At 44.9% G+C, this 18,104-nt stretch overlaps 1 protein-coding gene and 1 long non-coding RNA gene across 2 annotated transcripts in view; one reads left to right on the forward strand and one right to left on the reverse strand.

The window, feature by feature from the left end:
* LOC140217311 (uncharacterized) overlaps window positions 1-18,104 on the forward strand; it is a 198,295-nt gene that overhangs the window by 172,045 nt on the left and 8,146 nt on the right. The window lies entirely within an intron of this gene.
* The window catches only part of LOC126535827 (uncharacterized), a 297,493-nt gene that overhangs the window by 54,098 nt on the left and 225,291 nt on the right, over window positions 1-18,104 (reverse strand). The window contains exon 2 of the mRNA XM_050182659.2: window positions 9,175-9,334. Coding sequence (XP_050038616.1) covers window positions 9,175-9,334 — 160 coding nt within the window. The remainder of the gene's footprint in view (window positions 1-9,174; window positions 9,335-18,104) is intronic.

Here is an 18,104-nt window from a genome sequence, read left to right on the forward strand (position 1 = left end):
CGCGCAGCTTTGGGACTTGGTAATTTTTGCGCGGTTGTGTGGGCCCTGCAAGCTCTTGAGATCGGTGGGGTCTGTGCATCGGTGGATGTATTTCGGAGCCCACAGCAGAAAATATCGTAGCGGACGAAGGCGACGTTGCGTGCATTGCAAATAAGCATTTGTTCTTGTGAAGATGACATTATGCACTGTGAGAGCCATGGTGCTGTCTATCACTGTAAACAATTCCATAACCGGAGAAATCGCTGAAGTCTGCTTGGCCGGCATAATGTATTCATTCCTCTTATTCTATATTATTGTAGGTGGTGTCCACATTCATGCCCCAGTGACGGTTGCGCTCTAACAGAAAGAGATCTCGAAGGCTATGCTTTTGCTAACTACATGCGCCGGAAGCAACTGCGGAGCCTGAACCCCACGTCATAGGCGCCGCGTCTTGGACACCGTCTATTATCTTGTTATTATACGTTGCTTTTGACCGGTCGATCCTGCTGATAACGTAGGCGGAGATCCGCTCGGACGATGGGCGAAGAGCAAAAAAGAAAATGACCGGAATAAAATCATCACCACCATCACCACAATCACCACCACCATATCTTATGTACACTGCAGGACAAAGGCCTTTCCCTGCGATCTCCAATTACCCCTGCCCTGCGCCAACCGCTTCCAACTAGCGCCTGCGAACTTCCTCATTTCATCACCCCACCTAGTCTTCTGCCGTCCTTGACTGCGCTTGCCTTCTCTTGGCACCCATTTTGTAACCCTAATGGTCCACCGGTTATCCAACCTACGCATTACATGGCCTGCCCAGCTGCATTTTTTTTTCTCTTAATGTCAATTAGAATATCGGCTACCCCCGTTTGCTCTCCCATCTACACCACCCTCTTCCTGTCTCCGAACGTGATACCTATAGCATTCGTCGTTCCATCGCTCTTTAAGCGGTCCTTATCTCGTTCTCGAGCTTATTTGTCAGTTTCCAAATTTCAGCTCCATGTGTTAGCACCGGTAGAATGCAGTGATTGTACACCTTTCTTTTCAAGGATAGTGTTAAGCTCTAAGTCAGAATCTGGCAATGCTTACCGTATGCACTTCAGCTCATTTTTGTTCTTCTGTAAATTTCTTTCTCATGATCAAGGTCCCCTGTGAGTAATTGACCTAGATGAACGTATTCCTTCAAAGGGATAAAACAGCTATCGTAATATTACTATCCTGATGTTTCTTTATTATTATTATTAACTGCACGCAAGGATGTGGTGGGGCCACATCTGTCTGTGGTCTTGTGTTAATTAATAGATGAGCTTGAAAAAAGTCACATAAAGGATAGAGAAAATACTACAGTAACAGCAGTTCTAAAGTTCACACACACGCAACAAAAACAATCGTTTCTGATCAATTCACAAGCGCTCGAGTGTTTATGCTGATATAGATGCGGTGGTCCTCGTTGGCGAACTGCACAGCGCACACAAACACACACAAGAGAACCACAGGAACACGATGATATGAGCCAATACCCATACTACGTATATATTAAAATGGTATATATTAAAAGTGAATCACCTCATGACGTGCGACTTTGTGATCAAAGTTATAAATAATAACATGTAATAAATTTTAGATATTCATCATTCTTCAAGAAAGTGTACTAATGCATGTGCTGCACTGTGTGTCAAGTGATCCAATGACCATGCACCCAGAATTTTATCTATTGCTATTTGCCTTTTATCCAGAGGATGTGTCATCGGAAAAAGCCTCTTACGGTGAGTATCATAATTTCTGCTGTGTATTATCAGCCTTCTTTCATCAGCCTCCACAAAAGAGTACACAACACTGTCGGTCTGCCCACGAAGACACCCAGACGCGTCCAGTACATTGGCGAGGACGGACGCTGCCAGGGAACTTCGCCTACTTGCACGCAGAAAGTAACAATATTTCTGGAGTTAAGGTGCCTTCAATTGATGATTGCGTAAACTGGACCCCACGCTACGGCTACAACTGCTATCTAGCCTTTCCCGCGGCGAAACAACCTTGCTGTGCCGCTTGTGGCGTTCACGAATGCCTACTCTTATCGTATTGGAATGGCCGCTAGCCCGGTGTGCGACTGCTGTGCATGCGAGGAAACCATCGAGGACCAATTGCCTCACTGCCCTCGCTACGACGTACAATTACATCCTCCCTCTGCGGACAACTCTAAACCTATTGGACTCTAGACCGTTCTCCGAGTCAAGGGTACTCGCACCGTAGCCACACCCGTCACTGGCACGAAAAGCGATTCGTGCAATAGTACACTACTTGAAGTGCACCTGCTTAAGAGACCGTTGATAATGTCCCTGTGCGTCCTCCTACACGCACTCAGTGCTTACTCTCTCCCTATTTTCCTCTTTCTATTACCCTTTCCCCCACCCCCAGTGTAGGGTAGCAAACCGGGTGCTTGTCTGCTCAACCTCGGTGCCTTTCCTGTCCTTGCTCTCTCTCTCTCTCTCTCTCTCTCTCTCTCTCTGTCCTACCTTTTACAAGAAGATACAGTATAGGCTAGGGATTTAGTTTAGTGTAGAAAGTCTATTAGTTGTTTCTGTAGAGCAGTTGGTTTTCTTAGGTATTGCGAATTGCATTTGGGGTCTATAGCATATAATGTGGAGCTCTCCGTACCATTTGTAAACCAACTTTGTCTGCCTATTCGACCACGGAGTTTGCTTAAAAGACAACACGCGTCATTCGCCGTTAGTGGTAGTGGCGATAGTACTCCCTTTTGAGGTGTTTAGTGCTCCATGTCATCTGCAGTGACGTTCCCTGTAATATCTCAATTCATATACCATAAGGGGATAATATCATAATATCATAAGATGACCCTTTGTTTACTGTAAGCATTTTGTATTTGTTATAGTAATGTACTCTTTAAGCTTCCCAAGCTGATTTCCTCTATATAGACACAACAGCGAATCGCTCAGAATTACATATCGAAATGACCCTGAGTGGGAACATATGAAGCGTAATGCGGAAAGTAGAGCACATAGATCTGCTGTCGTAGATGTTGTAAAATGGCACCCTCGGAATGTTATTCGCTCTTCATATACCGGTATATACGTAGAACGTCCATATAGAGCTCCCATTTGCATACGAACCATCTGTGTAGACCTGAATGCGATCCCTGTATGTAATGTGGAGGTGTGAAAAGGTTAGCTGTTTGATTCACTGGCATGTCACTGGCATGTCGCACTTACGAGTTCGACCGAGATTGTAAACATGCCTTTTAGTAAACATCAACTATGCCAAGAAGCAAATTTTCAGGAAAACTACAAATGCTTCTCGTACACACATGCAACAGCGCGTAATTTCGTGAAAAGTTTTGCAAGAGTTCTCGTCCTCATAAGTAACGTCACAAGTTTTATACTGCGGTCAAGGCACAAGTGACATTATCTTCAAAGTAGATGAAACCCGAACATAGCATTTTCGTAATGCCATCAACACTAAACAACTGCTCTGCCGCGCCTGCGTAGATGGTCTCAGCGCCTACTCCTCGATCCAAGACTAATTTCCTTTTTTATGTCTGGCCAGTTCTCTCTGCCTCAGATTGAATTATTTATTGCACGCCACAGAGTCATAAAAGCAGAAGGCCAAACACACTACCAGTTCGCTCGTCGATAACAAAAGAAAAAAGAGGAATAACGTAATAAATTCAGAAAAAGTAAACATATAGTTACGATTCAAACGACCACCATCGACCCCGTATAATGCGCGAAGAAAGCCTTTAATGTCCGACCGAGAAAATATGCGTGAGTGAACAAGCTCGACGACTGTACAGTGGGTGGAGGAAGGGGAAGGGTGAGGAAGATACCGTATCATGTCTCATAAGTCACTTCGTTCTGTGGGCAGCATCAAAAATGATAGCGCTTTCGAACTGAAAAGGCGAGTGCCACATCAACGACGACTCTCGCTTGGCCGCGCACCTGACACCCTGTTGTCACCCTAAAACCGAACAGCGCTCTGAAACCTATATAAAGCTTCGCTATCAGCTAATCGGACGACTAAATCACAAAATTAATCATGCGTAATGACAGCTCGTGACGGACCGGGCTCCCGCCTGCTGAACGATCACGAATGGGAGAATGGACAAGGCACCGTTCAATCACCATATGTTTCTGAATGTTGAAGCAGCAAAAGTAACGCGTGAATGTAATTGGGCCACTGCTCAGCTGATGCCAGAGGAACATGTTTTTCGCAGGTAAGAGTGATTTGACAATGTCTTGCTTACGAGCACTTATGATTGGCCAGTACTAAGGTGTTTCTTTTTTTTTTTTTTTTGCACTCACATGGCTATATGAATTCGATCATTCCTGTGATATGCTTGTAAATTTAGCTTACACGGTGATGGTGTGCCCCTTTGTCGCACAATAATTTACTCAGACACATTTATACCAAGAACCTCGAAGACTCGAACCATCTCCCTGCCTCCATCACTGCCATGTCTAACTCCAAGAATTTCCAGACCGCCAGTAACACTTATATTTGTTCACGCTCATCATAGCTTTCTGTAAAGCCTTCGGTCAATTGAGCGTGCTAAAATAAATAAATAAATAAATGAATAAATAAATAAATAAATAAATAAATAAATAATACGCACTACGGAGCAAACGCAATGTACAATGAAAACATAAATTCGCCTAGCTCTACTACAGCAGTTGCTTCTGATTGGTTGGGGTATTGTTCATGAGCCGTTCTGAAGCACGAGCTGGAACCAATCGCCAACCACTTCTGCGTGCGAACAGTTGTGCGAACTTTGCTCTGCCGCTGCGGTACGCCAATTGCATAAAGCAATTGACGCTATACTGTTCTGCTCAGTCATCTTTGGTTCTGTTCTGTTCTGTTCTGTTCTGTTCTGTTATACATGGACGGCTGTGGAGAGATAGAGGTGAAGAGTACCTCGGCTACTCAATCGCTCTATGTTATGTAGCAAGAAATGAAGAAATAAATGATAATGTTAAGTAAATAGATAAGAACTGAATCAAACAAATAAAGATGACAATATTGTGACAAAGACTTCACTGGCATCTGTCCGTGCCACTCCCCGAATAATATATACACTTTGAAGTCCTTATACATTGGTGCAAGGTTCTTCACACATTAAATGGATCGTAAGTCCAAGACCACGTGAGGTGTGTGTGAGGCGTCTGCCAAAAGTGATAGCGAGCAAGAGAAAGAGAGAGTTTACTTGAAACGAGGCAGAGAGGTCACCCTCAGGCTGTCTCACCCTCAGACGTAAAGATGTGATAAGTCACAATGACAGATAGGAGGCATGCAAACGGAGGAAACCAGTTCACTATAGGGTTTATCAGTAAAAGGTCCAACAATATCGTCCACAACGATTGTGTTTCCTGAGACCGCCGATTCAAAAGAAACTCCATGAGAGCGCGTGCCAGAAAGAGGTGTGTGTCTGAGTTTATCGTGTATCAGCGGCACTGTCCCGTAGGGCTGCAGGGTGCGTTAATATATTCAAGCGAAGGGCGTGAGAACGACGGCGACACACGGACAGACCGACACACACGTTACGCCAACAGGATCTATAGGCCTAAACATGCAGGATCGATACCCCCACATTTATATCCTAACGTGTTAGTATGGATAGTCGTAGCGGTCAAATTATTGTCGAAGGCGGTTGACTCATGACGAAGAGTTGTTAGGAACATTTGTGAATTCTGTCCCTATATAGCTGCATCAAAGCTGCACAGTTTTAATGGGACAGAGCACCAAAGTCGGCTGTCCTAATGACAGTTGCTCGTTGGAGCATCACCGGGGTGGCGTCACCGAGAGTACGAGGTCCGGCGTCACGCGTCAAATGCCGCAGCGCGGCGCGTCCGAATTGGGTCACCGTAGCCGGGGGCAGCAACCGCCAATCAGGGAGGTGCGCGGCTTTATTTTTTTCCCCTTTCCACTCCAGAGCGGAAGCACGCCACAGAGCAGCGGGGCGCACAGCACGGAGACACGGCACGTTGATTCTCACGTAAGTGGCCCGAAGCTGAACGCTCGTGCCGCTCTTCCCTCGGGGTTTCGCGATGCAATCGGGAGAGCTGAGCTGGTTAACTGAACGCGTGAACGTGACACCACCAGGCAGACAGTCACCCGAAGGAGACCCCGTTTTCAGCCATCGGAGATTACAAACGTCACACGCTTCTCCGTCTTTCCCATTTGTTCCCCTCTTTGCTATTAGTGTATTTTAATTCCTTCCTTTTTTTGTGTTCTTAACGCAACGATAAGCGCGCTGTTTGGCACAGAATGTGGGCCAAATGAGATCGCGAAGAAAATTTCAGTATTGCAATAAAGGAACGCGAGCCCTTTTTGCAATGACGGAATTGCGAACCAAGTAAAAAAACCATAGCATTCTTGCTAAAACGAAGCGTCGTGTCGTTGTTGGTGGGTGTTTGAGGTTATCTAGAACGCTAGGTGAAGAGCTAGAAGCCAACACGCTTCAGGCTATTTCGCCACCCCCCTTCCCACTCCCCAACACAAACACACACACACACGAAAAAAAAAGGGGGGGAAAAGACAGGTTCTCCTCTGCATCCAGTAATGAAAGGAAATTGACAATTCGGTCCACTCTTAAAGGGCACGCACAAATGTGCAGCTTTCACTTTGCTAGCGCTCCAGCGGCAAGCGCCGGCTGAAGCTACGTCAAAGCACTGCACAGCTATGTAGGAGGGCACCAGGTGCCACCAATTACAAACAACCTCCTGCAAATACGGGCGATTGTACAATTGCCAAATAGCAAAATTCTCGCTTTCTCTTCGCTCCGCGCACAACTTGCCAGCAACAAGCAACGACAATACATGTGGGCCCGTATTCAGAAAAAGAACTTGCGTTAAAGTTGTTCGTAATGGAAAATTCCAGCCGGTCCTGATTATGGACATATTATTAGCGAAGGCGGCTGGCCAATGAAAAAGGGTCCCAACGATCGAAACGCTTTTGTGAATTCGGCCTGTCATGTGGAATTGCCTATATTGACACGATGCAATCCGCAAATGCATCATGGACCGAGTACCTAGAGATATCCTGCCAGTCACACTGTATGATTGTATTCGACTTTACCACAGCAACCAGGAACCCTCCTCTGGGCGAAGCTCTTCGAATTCATCTATGCGCTAAAGCGTGGCCTCCGAGCTTGCATGGGCAAACGCGCGCGATCGCAATCTCGGAGGCCCCGTATAAGGACAAGCCAAGCCACTGCCTTCAAGGAAACAGCCCACGAAAACACGGGCAACCAAAGCCCCCACAGGGAGTACCCGCACACATCCCTCATGCTTATGGCAATTGGAGATTCTTTTTATTTTTTATTTTTAGCAAAGCCCGTTATAAACCAAGTTTAATCAAAGCCCGTGTTCGCTTCAACAGTGAATGGCACTGTACAGCTTTAGGATGAGGAAAACCAGGCTGACTGCTAAGTATCGCCGTAGCCTGTGACTGTGAATATTGCGCGACTGCCACCCCTCCGTAATGTTTAGCCTCTCGAATAGAGTTCGAGCGCGGTGCGCACATGTGATCGAAGACGCTCACGGCACGGCGCTGACGGTGCGTGCCAGAACGCGCTCGTGTTTGGGAACGTTGACGGCCCGCGGGACGGACATCGATCCAGACGTAAACAGTGGCATGTTAAAGGGTGAATGAACTTTCTCTGAGACGAGAACTGCATGCATTGACACGGATTCGCACGCTTCCCTATAGAGGCAGTAACATGTTTACCCTGAGCATGGCAGTTGCCAATATGCGGACTAATCCTTAGTCTCCAGGCTTAAAACGAGCCTTCGAAAGGAAGCTATGCACGCCGCAAGCAGAAGTCGGAACAAAAGCGATAAGTGTAGCAAGGGAGACTAAAGAGAAACAAGTCCACTTTAGCCTGCTAAGTTACTCTTCTTAATCGCTATTTTAGTTAATTTCGCGGTAATACGTTTATCATGCGACGAAAAAAGAACTGAATATATATATATATATATATATATATATATATATATATATATATATGTACGTGCATGTGTGTGTGTGTGTGTGTGTGTGTGTGTGTGTGTGTGCGTGTGCATGTGCGTGTGTGTTGTTCTTTTTCGTATCTAGGGAGTTGTCGCTCCGTAAAAGTTTTTGAAGCTTGCTAACTTCAATCTTTGTCTCCGTTAGAATGCAATGTATTCCATCTTTACCGATAAAGAGCTTTAGTGGGTGTTGAGCAGGCACCGGCAAAATTGATGACGTCACGCTAGGGGAACCTCAAAACGCCACTAGTATTGCGGTATTGCGCCTTTTGCTGCACTTCTTGTAGTATACAAATGTTTTTTTTTTTTTATCGAGTGCAGTTGTAATAGAGGATTAGAGGATAACAAAATGATGGTGCATAGTTTAGAAACTGAGTTTGGAAGGGCATGTAAATCTGTGTAACGGATATTAGGTAGTGTATCAGAGTAATAAAATGAATGCAAGGGGTATGAACGCGGTCGAAATCGACATAGATCAATATTAAATGACTAGACTAGAAAAGTTCCGGGCTTACAGTAGGTTTTATCTAGACATGATATAGACATAAGACATAAGACATGATATAGAAAGAGAGCCGAGTCCTATCAAAAAACAAAACAAAAGTGTTTGCGTTTGAAGGTTCGTTCTTGTTAACTCCTTTATGAAACCGCCCTTTATATTCCTGTCGGGCGCTCTGCTTCAAGAGATCAACTTCACGGCAACTTGTTTAACTTTGCCCAGACGTGAGATGCTTCGTACGTGCCTGTCGCTGCCGCTTTCGTCCCTTTGTCATTGCTGCGATTGTGGTCATCGAGCTGAGTTCTATAGCGTTACTATAAAGCAGCCTATTTTGAGGAGTGAACAGGAGAGGTATTCTGGAAGAGTCCATCTAGCGGATAGGTCCATTTCGTCAGCTGCTGAAGTTCTGATTGGCTGTGGCGCTTCGTGGCTGCGGACTCGTAGCCTAGCTGCACAACTAATCAGAAATACAGCAGCAAACGAAATGGACATGTCCACTAGGTGGACTCTTCCAGAATACCTCCCTGGATTCAGAACCAAGCATTGGCTCAACACTCCCCTCCAGTCATTTCTTGGCGTCCATGTGAGATACACAATAATATGTGACTATCGCACGCACGCACGTAAGCGGAGAAATGGAGATTGAAAGAGAAATGAGATGTCTACACTGACCCGACGTGCCCACAATGGCGAGGGCGCGTCCCATGAAGTCGAAGAAACCGGACGCCTCCTCGTTGGCCTCTCGGATCTGGTAGCTGATGGAGCCGTACGCCGTGTACCGCTTCTCTTCCTCGGCCTTCACGTACAGCCGTCTTCGGTCGTCCAGGGAAATCTGCGCAACCAAGAGCAGGTGGGAGGGAATCTCGTAAGCTATATAACCGGGGCTCGTTCTCGTGTAATTTGCGTTCAAAGAAATTCTTCAAATCAAATTGAATTGAATTGAAGTATGGGATCTTACGTGTCAAAACCACGATTCCATTATGAGGCACGCTATAGAGGGGGATTCCGGATTAATTTTGACCCCTAGGGGATCTTTAACATGGGCGTCACATGGGACACGGGCGTTTTTGCCTTTCGCCCCCATCGAAATGCTGCCGCCGCGGCCGGGATTTGACGCCATGACCTCGTGGTTAGCAGCGACACACCATAATCGCAAAGCCACCGCTGCGGGTTCAAAACAAATTAGATCATGTCAAATCTTATTTGCTCAAATTTATATGATTACACAATATGATATACAGAAGTAGGTAAGTAACGTAGTCAGCAACTGTATTGGAACGGTTTTCCTTCAGTAAATTGAAGAACTTTTGGAGCAGTGCCGCCTTTTACACGCACGCATGCACGCACGCAAAGTCCATTTTTTTCTTTTTTTTATATTTAGAAGTTATTCTTTGTCGTCGCGATGTCCTCTTCGACATTCTTTACTAGCAGATAGTTCTACGTCTAGTCTGAGTAATGTGTTTTTTCCGAGCTACGTGTGTTAATACGACATGAAAGCTAACGTTACATAATCGTGCAATGTAATGTTACCTGATTACCACGGCGTTACGCAGAACGGAGCGGCCCGCTGGAAAGCGGACCCATTGTCCCATCCGCTATTGGCTGCTCTTAAGTTGATGACCATCATTCCCGTCACGTGCTTCGCATTTTGCTGTTTTGGTTGTCGTTTTATTATGTTTCGTGCTGTCACTTCCCGCACTAACGAATCGAGCTGTACTTCCGGGTTGAGGCACGACATTCCTGCTTTGCGCGCCTCGTGCAAATTGCTCGGAAGGAAGAAAGTAAATTTGAGTGAGTAAAGAAAAAACATGCTTGAAATATTCATTAGAGGCCTACTTTGCTGGTCTGCCCGTATAGAGTTATAATGTGGAGAACATTTCAGCTACGGCCCGTACATACACAAGAAACCAATAATTTCGTCGCTTTTAACTTTTCCGTGCTGTGGTGACGTTTACTTAACCACAGGCAACACGTCACTGTGCGCTGTATGGATCTGCTCTCGCGCTGACTACCGTGACCGACGGGTTCATTTTACGTCCAGAAGCCCGTGTACATTATCGGAATGTAATGCGTCTGAAATTACGAGGGTATACTTTACGAGACGGTGTTAAACCCAGCGTAATAGTAATTTGACTGACTTTTTCTATGATTATTGCGTGAGTGAAAGAAAAAGAGGAAGTATAGGGAGAGCTTAAGAACAATACTTTACGTCTCATTTCGGTGGTCTTACCTATGTGCATCACCAAACTGGGAAATTGTACAGATTAACATATTAAAATATAATATTACCTGGCATGGCAATCATCCTAAGGGGTACGGCGGCCGCGGTGAATAGAAATTAATCTTCATTTCAAGACTCACAAGTTTAAAGAGCAACTGGGGCCGTGTATTATAAGAATTCTTTCATTACATTTTCTTCATTTTTTAATATCTGCGACGCTAAGGGACGATTCTAGCAATAGCGGTATAGGACGGTTTAGTGCAATTTAATGGTGAATGGTGCATGGAGAGAGAAAGAGACGTTTATTGATCGAAACAGTGTCCCAAGCGAAACCCGGTATATCGTGAGGTGGCAAGGCTCCTAAGTCCAGGAACCTTCTGGCTTCGACTGTTCTCTTGGCCCTGGCGACGAGTTGTCGTTGGTCTTCCAGGTCCCCGAGGGTGAGCTTGGCTTCCCACGTTTCGAATAGGTGGTCTTCGTTTGCTTGTGCTCGTTTCGTATCCGTTTCTGGCTGCATTTCGCTGCCTTCCTGCCACGGGCATTCCAGGAGCAAGTGTGCCAGGGTGTCTAGTACGTTGCAGGGCAGGCAGAGGTAGCCGTGGAGCGTCGGATATAGAGGCGGTGCGTTATCGTTCCGTGAATGTACGTGTTACTTTGTAGGCGTCTGATGATCATGCTTTCTTCTCTGCCGAGTTATGGGTGCGGTGGAGCGTGGACCCGGCGCTCGAGCCTGTAGTGTTGTAATATCGCCGAATAGCTGGTGGGTGCGGTTTCCGCTTCTGCCGCGGGCCGGAGAGGGTGTGGGGCGAAGCGAGCCCGGCCGACGTGCTCGTGGGCAGTGGCGGGAGCCGCTTCGTTCCCCTCCAGTCTCCGGGTACGTTACGAAGGTATACGGGAGCAGAGTACTTCGTCGGTTCAGCATCTTGAGTGCATCGGCCGAGATGCGGCCCCTCGAGAAGTTTTTCTACAGGCGGCCTGAGAATCGGTGGATACAACCGCTGCGTCTGTGCATGCGGTGATGGCGAGAGCGATAAAAATAAAAAAAATAAAAGATACCGTACGAAATGCAGGTCCTGTGCGCGCATTTTTATATCTTCTCTTAAAAAATGTTTTACCCCAAGGCTAACTATAATTTCTCTATTAAAATACACGTGAAAAGCAGGAACTGTATCTTTGCGCAACCGCTGAACCGGTTCAAACAAAGTTTGTTGCATTTAAGACAGGAAGGCAAATTCTACAGAGAAAGTCTAAGCAAAAATTTGATTTAGAGCCTCGTAGGGATGACAAAAATTGGCGTAAATTTGTAAGTACAACAAAAGTTTAGGCCCGAAGTTGTTAAATCTGTAATTATGCATCGAAAATAGACATCACTGTTTTTTAAACTGCACCTGCTAGGGAATCTAACCGATCCTCTAGTCTGATATTTAACTTTCAGTTTATTTCAAATTGTCACATTGTATACCAGTGCTCTACAAAAGTATTATACTCACAAATTAGTCATATATCTTACAGAGGAATATCATGCGTCAATTTTGTTCGCTTCAGATGTTTAAATAGCTACTGCTTAAAGAATTGCTGCTTAATAGCTACTGCTTAAGGATGATATATATATATATATATATATATTTTTTATTTCGTTTCCATGACGTCACGGTGACGTCATGGACGTCGCAGTATTTTCGCGAAGTCCATCTTTCGAGTGTTCTCCTAATTTAGAGCCAGTCTCAGGCCAGACGCCGCCTATGACGCCAGTGATAGCTCAAGCGACTATTCTACATTGACTTTACCAGGCGTCATTCAGTTTAACATTTTTATCGACGTACAAAGCCCACGCTCATGTTAGGAATGGCCTACTTGCAATTCTATATGTGCCATTGATCAACCGATCAAGCAATCATCTTCTACTTTGGTTTGTATTTAAAGACGTTACTTCGCATTGGAATCTAGGTGTCGTGTTTAATTACAGCAGGTAGCCGAAAATAAGTCAAAGCAACCAATCATCACGTTGTCTCCCTCTGACCGATGATATTCGACGTAAAAAATAGAAACAAAAAAAAAGAAAATTATTTGCGAGTGAGAAAAAAAGACAGGGATAACGCTTCGGTTCTGTCCAATTTCTTTTTTCTCGCAAAAGTTTCCAGCGGGATTTGGTGATCGTAAGTAGCGAATGAGAAGAAATGGATATAATTGAGTGAAAGGCATAGTTGGTAACGTCATATAGGTCCTGTATTCGACATTTTGGGCATGTCAATGCTTTCATTAGGGGCAGATGCTAATTTATCAGGTGAAACAGTTAATCGCTATATATAAGTGAATTTTTCTTATTTTTCGGAAACGCAATCGGTCACGCATGAAACATTTCGAAAGTAAGTCTTCTTAGATTTGCTACATTCTTGGGGTTATGTTACTACCACTGTTACAAATACTACCGAAGATCTTTATTCAGTGTATCAACGTGTACAGAGGAAGAACGGCATTTGATGTTAAAGCAGACACTTACGTTCTTCCTGCGCACGGGGATAGCAGAGTTGAGCACGTGGAAGCCTTATAAGCCTCACAGACGTTTATAAGCGTGCGTTTCCAGTGGGATTGGAATTGTCTTTTTTAGACTTTTTTTTATTAGGAAAGGAAAAGTAAACGTGCAAGCTGTGCTTGCACCTTTTTGAGCTTACGTTTGGAACACGACTTGTATCATTGACTTTATCCTTCGATTACCTGGAGGCAATTTCTGCTCTGCCTGGATGGCGTTGGGAACACGCGCTCCGGATGAGTGTGATCGCTTGCTCTTGCAATGTGTTTTATTTATTCATTTTTATTACTTCTTTTTGAAACTTGGAATGGTCGCGCTTCTTGTTTCGTTCAACGTATGGGCGGTGAATTATTCATTCGAGCGGACGTCGAAGCAATCTCATTTAATGCCGTTCTCGTATTTCATATGTTATTTATTTACATACATAGCAAGCAACGTTCGCAGCGTAGCCAACCATTATGTATTAAAATAATGAGTTTCACTCGGGTACAAGATGAACGGCATCAGCAACAAGAACAAAGCAGCGTTGTTTGCCCGAGAGAACCTGGTGCAGAATTTATGGTCGGTTTGCCGTCTCGAAAACAACTGTGTTGCTTCTGAGAAGGTAATTTTCCTGAACGCAAGCGAAATTGCGCTGGGTTACTTGACTTCGTGCAGAACCAGGTTCAAGCAGCACTGCTATGAACATTTGATGATTGTCAATCACATTCATTTGTATGATCCTGCGACGCCAGCACGTATACCTTTTATGTTTGGAGGCATCAATGCACCCGTGCTTTTGCAGAGGGGCTAAGCAACCTGGCTTCCACATTCTTCTGCTTTTATTGGAAGTACTGTTGCGCTAATTCACAGTGCAATAACTTAGCTTTTACAGTAATTCGTTGCCTTGAATTAACTAAACGATCAGAAAATCAAATTTACTCAATATTCTGCTAAATCGCTAAGCCAACTTCAAGTCTCTGGCCCCACTGAAGGGTTTGTGGTTTTTCCGCGGTTTACAACCAATATTAGTGTGCATCTATTTTGCAGTGGAACGTCTTACCAGTTTTTTTCAGCCATCGATCTAAACACAACCCTCATGGCTTTCATGCAAACGTCAAAATAAAGTGAGCGTAGAATTTTGAACAAAATAGGGCACCAAGTATGTTCGCATAGCCCCTCCTCCCCAGTGAGGTTGTCGACGCCGTCGTCAGGGAAGAGAGAGGGAGCGACAATTTTATTCGTCAGAGTGGGGAGGTAATTCATGAGCTCGTCAGGAAGGCCAGATGGCCGCCAGGCTATGCGTGACGGCGACCTCTTCGGCTCGCTCCATGGCTTGGAGCTGCAGGGGACACAGCTTTCCGGTGTAGTGAAGGATTCCCTTGAGTGACAACGCAATTTTTCTTTTGACCAAGTTATGTACGCATTCCGAATATTAAGCAGATACATTCGTTGTTGAGAGAGCCAGTTTAAGGGCGGAGTAGTTGGAAGGCATACTTTCTAGGAAAAATGGCCGCTCGAGGAGAAGAGCGAACTCGAGCGGCTTTAGAGGCTAGGAAAACTGCCTTAAAATATTTAGACTTGAGGGAAAGCTTGGTTAACAAACTATAACACGGCAATCAGCACTCGAATACGACGAGAGAAATTACTGAGACGTGGAAAATTCCCTTGAAAAATAATCTGGTTTGCTAGACAAATGCTTGTATGTATTGAAAAGATGAGGGGTGAAATATGCGCTCACCGAGAGGGCATCGCCAGCACGAGACATCCACAAGGCACCTTACAGAGATGTGGAGAGTTTCGCGGCCGGAACGAAGCCTCCCTTCTCCGCCGGCCAAGAGGGGGAAACGCGCTTTCCGATCGCTCAAGGTTGCGCGGACAAAGCATAACTCTAGCGTCTAGGAAAAGCTTTACCAGGTGCGATGGCGGCACGCATAGCGTGGGAAGCTAGCCGCCAGAATAACTATACCAAGGACTGCTGCTGATGAGGGCGAAATACCTTCGTGTAATTATAATAACCCTAATAGGACTACTTTCGAAAAAAAAAAAAAAGGAAACGGCCCAGAGGGCTATACTACGAGAGCTATGACTGATAGTTTTCTATATATATATATATATATATATATATATATATATATATATATATATATATATATATATATGGGATCGCATGCGCGCGCTGTTTCTTTGTCTCTGTGTGTAGTACAGTTAAGAGAGCCAGTTTAAGGGCGGAGAAGAAGAAAGAAAAGAAAAGCAAAAACTGCAGCGCCGTGGTTTTAAAGCGCACCCGTGGTAGAGAAACGGAATGCGATATAAGCGTGCGTAGCCATGATACGCACACGACAAACTGCCTTAAAATATTTAGACTTGAGGGAAAGCTTCGGTAACAAACGATAGCACAGCAATCAGCACTCGAATATAATTATAACCCTAATACTAATTGTAAATATTCATCTCATCTATGGGATCTAATGCGCGCGCTGTTGCTTTGTTCTGTGCGTAGTAGTTAAGAGAGCCAGTTTAAGGGCGGAGAAGAAGGGAGGGAAGGAAAGTCTCTGAAGCAAAATTACAGCGCCGTGGTTTTAAAGCGCATCCCGTGGTAGAGAAACGGAAGGCGATATAAGCGTGCGTGGCCATGATACGCACACGACAAACTGCCTTAAAATATTTAGACTTGAGGGAAAGCTTCGTTAGCAAACGATAGCACGGCAATCAGCACTCGAATATAATTATAACTCTAATAATAATTGTAAATATTGATCTCATCTATGGGATCTAATGCGCGCGCTGTTGCTTTGTCTCTGCGTGTAGTAGTTGAGAGAGCCAGTTTAAGGGCGGAGTAGTTGGAAGGCATACTTTCTAGGAAAAATGGCCGCTCGAGGAGAAGAGCGAACTCGAGCGGCTTTAGAGGCTAGGAAAACTGCCTTAAAATATTTAGACTTGAGGGAAAGCTTCGTTAACAAACTATAACACGGCAATCAGCACTCGAATACGACGAGAGAAATTACTGAGACGTGGAAAATTCCCTTGAAAAATAATCTGGTTTGCTAGACAAATGCTTGTATGTATTGAAAAGATGAGGGGTGAAATATGCGCTCACCGAGAGGGCATCGCCAGCACGAGACATCCACAAGGCACCTTACAGAGATGTCTACACGCAGAGACAAAGCAACAGCGCGCGCATTAGATCCCATAGATGAGATGAATATTTACAATTATTATTAGAGTTATAATTATATTCGAGTGCTGATTGCCGTGCTATCGTTTGCTAACGAAGCTTTCCCTCAAGTCTAAATATTTTAAGGCAGTTTGTCGTGTGCGTATCATGGCCACGCACGCTTATATCGCCTTCCGTTTCTCTACCACGGGATGCGCTTTAAAACCACGGCGCTGTAATTTTGCTTCAGAGACTTTCCTTCCCTCCCTTCTTCTCCGCCCTTAAACTGACTCTCTTAACTACTACGCACAGAACAAAGCAACAGCGCGCGCATTAGATCCCATAGATGAGATGAATATTTACAATTAGTATTAGGGTTATAATTATATTCGAGTGCTGATTGCTGTGCTATCGTTTGTTACCGGAGCTTTCCCTCAAGTCTAAATATTTTAAGGCAGTTTGTCGTGTGCGTATCATGGCTACGCACGCTTATATCGCATTCCGTTTCTCTACCACGGGTGCGCTTTAAAACCACGGCGCTGCAGTTTTTGCTTTTCTTTTCTTTCTTCTTCTCCGCCCTTAAACTGGCTCTCTTAACTGTACTACACGCAGAGACAAAGAAACAGCGCGCGCATGCGATCCCATATATATATATATATATACATATATATATATATATATATATATATATATATATATATATATATATAGAAAACTATCAGTCATAGCTCTCGTAGTATAGCCCTCTGGGCCGTTTCCTTTTTTTTTTCTTTTTTCTAAGGTAGTCCTATTAGGGTTATTATAATTACACGAAGGTATTTCGCCCTCATCAGCAGCAGTCCTTGGTATAGTTATTCTGGCGGCTAGCTTCCCACGCTATGCGTGCCGCCATCGCACCTGGTTAAGCTTTTCCTAGACGCTAGAGTTATGCTTTGTCCGCGCAACCTTGAGCGATCGGAAAGCGCGTTTCCCCCTCTTGGCCGGCGGAGAAGGGAGGCTTCGTTCCGGCCGCGAAGCTCTCCACATCTCTGTAAGGTGCCTTGTGGAAGTCTCGTGCTGGCGATGCCCTCTCCGTGAGCGCATATTTCACCCCTCATCTTTTCAATACATACAAGCATTTGTCTAGCAAACCAGATTATTTTTCAAGGGAATTTTCCACGTCTCAGTAATTTCTCTCGTCGTATTCGAGTGCTGATTGCCGTGTTATAGTTTGTTAACGAAGCTTTCCCTCAAGTCCAAATATTTTAAGGCAGTTTTCCTAGCCTCTAAAGCCGCTCGAGTTCGCTCTTCTCCTCGAGCGGCCATTTTTCCTAGAAAGTATGCCTTCCAACCATGTTGCCCGACTATCGCGGACAACATGAGTCTCTTTCCACGTAAGTGTGAGGCTCGGAGCAGGAGCTGTGGCGCTTGAAATTAGCCTGGGGCCTGACGAACCAACCGACTGAGCTATCTTTCCGGGCAACATCGAAGGGTCACGAGTTCAAATCACCTGTTATGTTCCTTTTTTTTTTTCCGCCCCTTTTTCTTTCTTTTTTTTTCTTTCTTTTAATGTCTTTTCCTTTATTTTATCACTGTACGGGAACCCTCCTAAAAAAAAAAAAAAGAAAGATATATATCTTCAAATATGTATGGCCTCACACTCACATGTGCAGGTCACAAATACCAGGTTCTCTAGCCGAGTGCCATCCATGCGGTATAACCGAGCTCAGATTGGT

The sequence above is a fragment of the Dermacentor andersoni genome, chromosome 4 (assembly GCF_023375885.2).
Source record: "Dermacentor andersoni chromosome 4, qqDerAnde1_hic_scaffold, whole genome shotgun sequence".
NCBI classification, from domain to species: Eukaryota; Metazoa; Arthropoda; class Arachnida; order Ixodida; family Ixodidae; genus Dermacentor; species Dermacentor andersoni.